Here is a 3,414-nt window from a genome sequence, read left to right as displayed (position 1 = left end):
GAATTATTATTATTATTATTATTATTATTATTATTATTTTAGTCATTATTTTATTTTGATATCTTTTACGTACAAGATGTTAAGATGAATTATTATTATTATTGTTATTTTAGTCATTTCTCTATTGTTTTTCTTTTCTTTTATTTCTTTTAAATTTCTGTTCAACCGATAATGCACAAGTTATTTGATTTTCTTCTTAGTTATTGTCATTTTTAGTTTATATGCTTACATACTACTATATAAAGTTACATAATATTTGTTTTTGTTGGATCAACATTTTGTCTCCCCTGTAGAGATTTACTATTACTATTATTTATTATTATATTATTATTGTTATACAATTTTCTTTTAATGTCTATTTTCCGGATATTTCTAGCTGCTTGCCTTTCCCTATCCATCGTCGTTGGTCAAGATTTCACTTAATGATTTCTAAATACCCGCTGTGAGGTTTTACCAAATGAAATTGTAGGCTTCTTTGGCCAATTATTTGGAGATCAAGTTCGAGAATGCCACAAAAAACGGTGGTGGTGTGGTTGGAGAATTTGAAGCAAGTTGAGTTAAGGCAACAGGAGGTGTGGTTAGGGTTAGTGTTCCGATTAATGATGTTGGGGAGTGAAAGGGTTTTAGGATGTTGGAATTGTTGGCTTTTGTGGGTTCAGGTGAGAGTGGTGTCGCCGAAGGGGAGGAAGGATGCAGCGGACTAGCAGAGAACGGGCTAGAAACGACGGAACAAGTCAAAGAGTGAAATGAGTGGCGAAACTGTTGGAGAAGAAAGAAGTAGAGAAGAAGAAGAGAGAGAGAGAGGGAGAGAGAGAAAGAGAGAAAGGAGACTCTAAATATATATTGTTTTATTTAATTAATTTTTTTTATTAAAATGAACATTTGCCCTCGAGTGTAATAAACATGACCATATTTAATGAGAAAAATTGACTGGATTAGGGTCAAAACGTTGTTGGATTTGGAAACGTAAAGTACAATTAAAGTCAATTTTGAAGATAAAAAAATAAGCAATGGAATTGAGGACAAACATAAATGACAATTTTTGTAATTCTGACAATAAAAATGTTTTAAAACGTCAAGTATCCATCTACAATAAATTCAAAAAAATGTACTAAAGCTACATAACTGAAAAAACCACAGGTATGACAATGACACTTAACTCTTTAATAATGCTCAAAGATTCGATTTATAATAACGAAAGGGGAAGTCTAAGGTTCGGTTTATGGTTTGGGGTTTTTAACAAAAATGGTAAATAAGCGAGTTAAATTCATTATGGAAAAATATTTTAAGTTTAACGAATTATTTCTTGATATTACCAAATGATTTAGATGAAAAAGTTCTATGTAAGGCCCTTTTATGTTGATAGTCTTTCGTATTTGTAACTTAAACTTGTTTTGTTTACTTATGTATTTTTGGGCCCTAGGCCATTTTGTACTATAGCCCATTGGGCCAATTAATATGAAATGTGTGCATGAGAATACACACACTATATAACGTGTGTGTATCTCATACACAACACAACCTTTTGCAAATATCTTATCCTTACACCTACAAACTCTCCTCGCTTCTTATTGTTCACGGCAATAATAACATCACAACAAGATCCGAGATCTCGGTCCTAACTAGTTGTTTCCGCCAACTAGTGTAGAGGTTGATCCAAGATAACTAGTAATAGTTAGCGTGTTGTTAGATCCGATCAAGGGACCTACAAATGGTATCAGAGATTTCGGGCTCTACTAGTTGTAGATCTTGGGTCACAACCTTGGATTTTGGTCTTGTTTGTGTAGAAAGACGGATTTTCAAGAGTGTTTGTGGGTTCGGGTTCATAAAAGTTCAAGAAAAGTTCTGAAAAGTTCATAAAAGGTGTGTTCAAGCTTCAAAGTCTTCAAAAGTTTGTGTTTAAAGTGCAATATTTGGGTTAAAGTGGTGTTAAATCTTCATAAAGTTGTGTTTGAAAGTGTATAAATATTGAGATTTGTGTAGATCCATAAAGGGTCAAAATGAAAGAAGTGACATTCACCAAAAGGGATTTCTTGGAAAAAGGTGGCAGGAAAGTACAAACTCATTCGATCATCCATTCGAATCGAGTGTTGATTCGAATCGAATAACTATTCTATTCGAATCACCAATCTATTCGAATCAAGAGTGTAATCTAATGAACACAAGGCCAATCCATTCGAATCTAGTAACCATTCGAATCGAATTACCATTCGATTCGAATAGAAGCTGAAAGCAAATCAAGTCTAATTCATTTGAATCAAATCTCATTCTATTCGAATCTCCATTTGATTCGAATAGACCATTCGATTCGAATACAATCACACTTGATTAGATCTCCTGATTCGAATAACATTTCATTCGAATACCTTGTGCTAAATTACCTTACATTCGAATACTCATTCGAATAGCCATTCGAATACTTTGTACTTGTGTGTTGGGCAGAATCTGTTTCAAGTGTGTTTGAGTTTAAAGTTGTTGAGAAATGGCCAACCAAAGTTCAGAATTGAGTAATGAAGCTGTGAGAAGTTGTGTGATGTTTGAAAATAAGGCCGGAACCACGACAAAGCCTCCAAAGCTAATGAATTGGGATAATTAATTTGATGAATTCAAGTGGAGATTTTAGAACTACCTTAAAATAACTGACTACAATCTCATTAGACCATTCGAACAAGGTCCACATGTTCCCACATCTTCAACACCTGATGGTGATGTTCCAAAGCAAGTGACTGATTATGATGAAAATGACAGAAGGTTGCTCAACGAAGACAACAAAGCCTTTGGTGTCCTGAGTGTGTGTCTCTTACGTGAAATTGCACTAACCTTGAGGGACTACACCACAACCAAGACTCTTTGGGATGCACTAGTTAACAAGTTTGAAGGCAATTTGGAAATGAGAAACAGAAGAAAAGGGATGTTGAAGGGAGAGTTCAACATGTTTAACTATGTTCAAGGAGAAACTATAGCTAGTGTTATCTCAAAATTTGAAACTTTGATCACTAAAATCAACAGTGCTGGCATTGAATATGATCAAATTGAGATCAATGACAAGTTACTCAACTGATTTCCCTATGCATGGAGCAGTAGTGTCATTACAATTAAGAGAACTACCAATCTTCATATTACTAGCCTTGCTGACTTGACCTCCATCTTCAAGTCATTTGAAATGGATGAAAAATGAAGGACGGGTAATCACATCAATTCTTTTCCAAAGCTAGTATGACTACTGGTTCTGGTGTAAGCACAACATTCATAAGCCAAGCTCACTCTGCTACTCCCAATGCAAGTTCAACCTTCAAGACTATTGTCGTACCCCAAGCTTCATCAAGCTCAAGCTCCCGTTCCTTTCAGAATGTTGTTGACAAAGCCGTTGCACAAGCCTTAAAGGCTCATGGGATCAAAGCATCAACTAACACT

The 3,414-nt window shown here is 34.7% G+C and overlaps 1 protein-coding gene across 1 annotated transcript; it reads left to right on the top strand.

Moving 5' to 3' along the window:
• The first annotated feature begins 2,482 nt into the window (after positions 1-2,482).
• LOC143589396 (uncharacterized) lies at positions 2,483-3,061 on the top strand. The gene is made up of 2 exons (XM_077070165.1): positions 2,483-2,518; positions 2,624-3,061. The coding sequence occupies exons 1-2, from the start codon at positions 2,483-2,485 to the stop codon at positions 3,059-3,061; spliced, it is 474 nt and encodes a 157-aa protein (XP_076926280.1).
• The last annotated feature ends 353 nt before the right edge of the window (positions 3,062-3,414 follow it).

The sequence above is a fragment of the Bidens hawaiensis genome, unplaced genomic scaffold (assembly GCF_021521415.1).
Source record: "Bidens hawaiensis isolate Kalapana, Puna unplaced genomic scaffold, B.hawaiensis_p1.1 tig00037542_1, whole genome shotgun sequence".
NCBI classification, from domain to species: Eukaryota; Viridiplantae; Streptophyta; class Magnoliopsida; order Asterales; family Asteraceae; genus Bidens; species Bidens hawaiensis.
This window is presented reverse-complemented; position numbering and strand designations above follow the sequence as displayed.

Excerpts from the sequence above, each read along its gene's own strand:
- LOC143589396 (XM_077070165.1), top strand. The coding sequence starts at position 2,483 with ATGGCCAACCAAAGTTCAGAATTGAGTAATGAAGCT. Across the intron at positions 2,519-2,623 it reads CAGAATTGAGTAATGAAGCT|AACTACCTTAAAATAACTGA; the intron begins GTGAGAAGTTGT and ends TGGAGATTTTAG.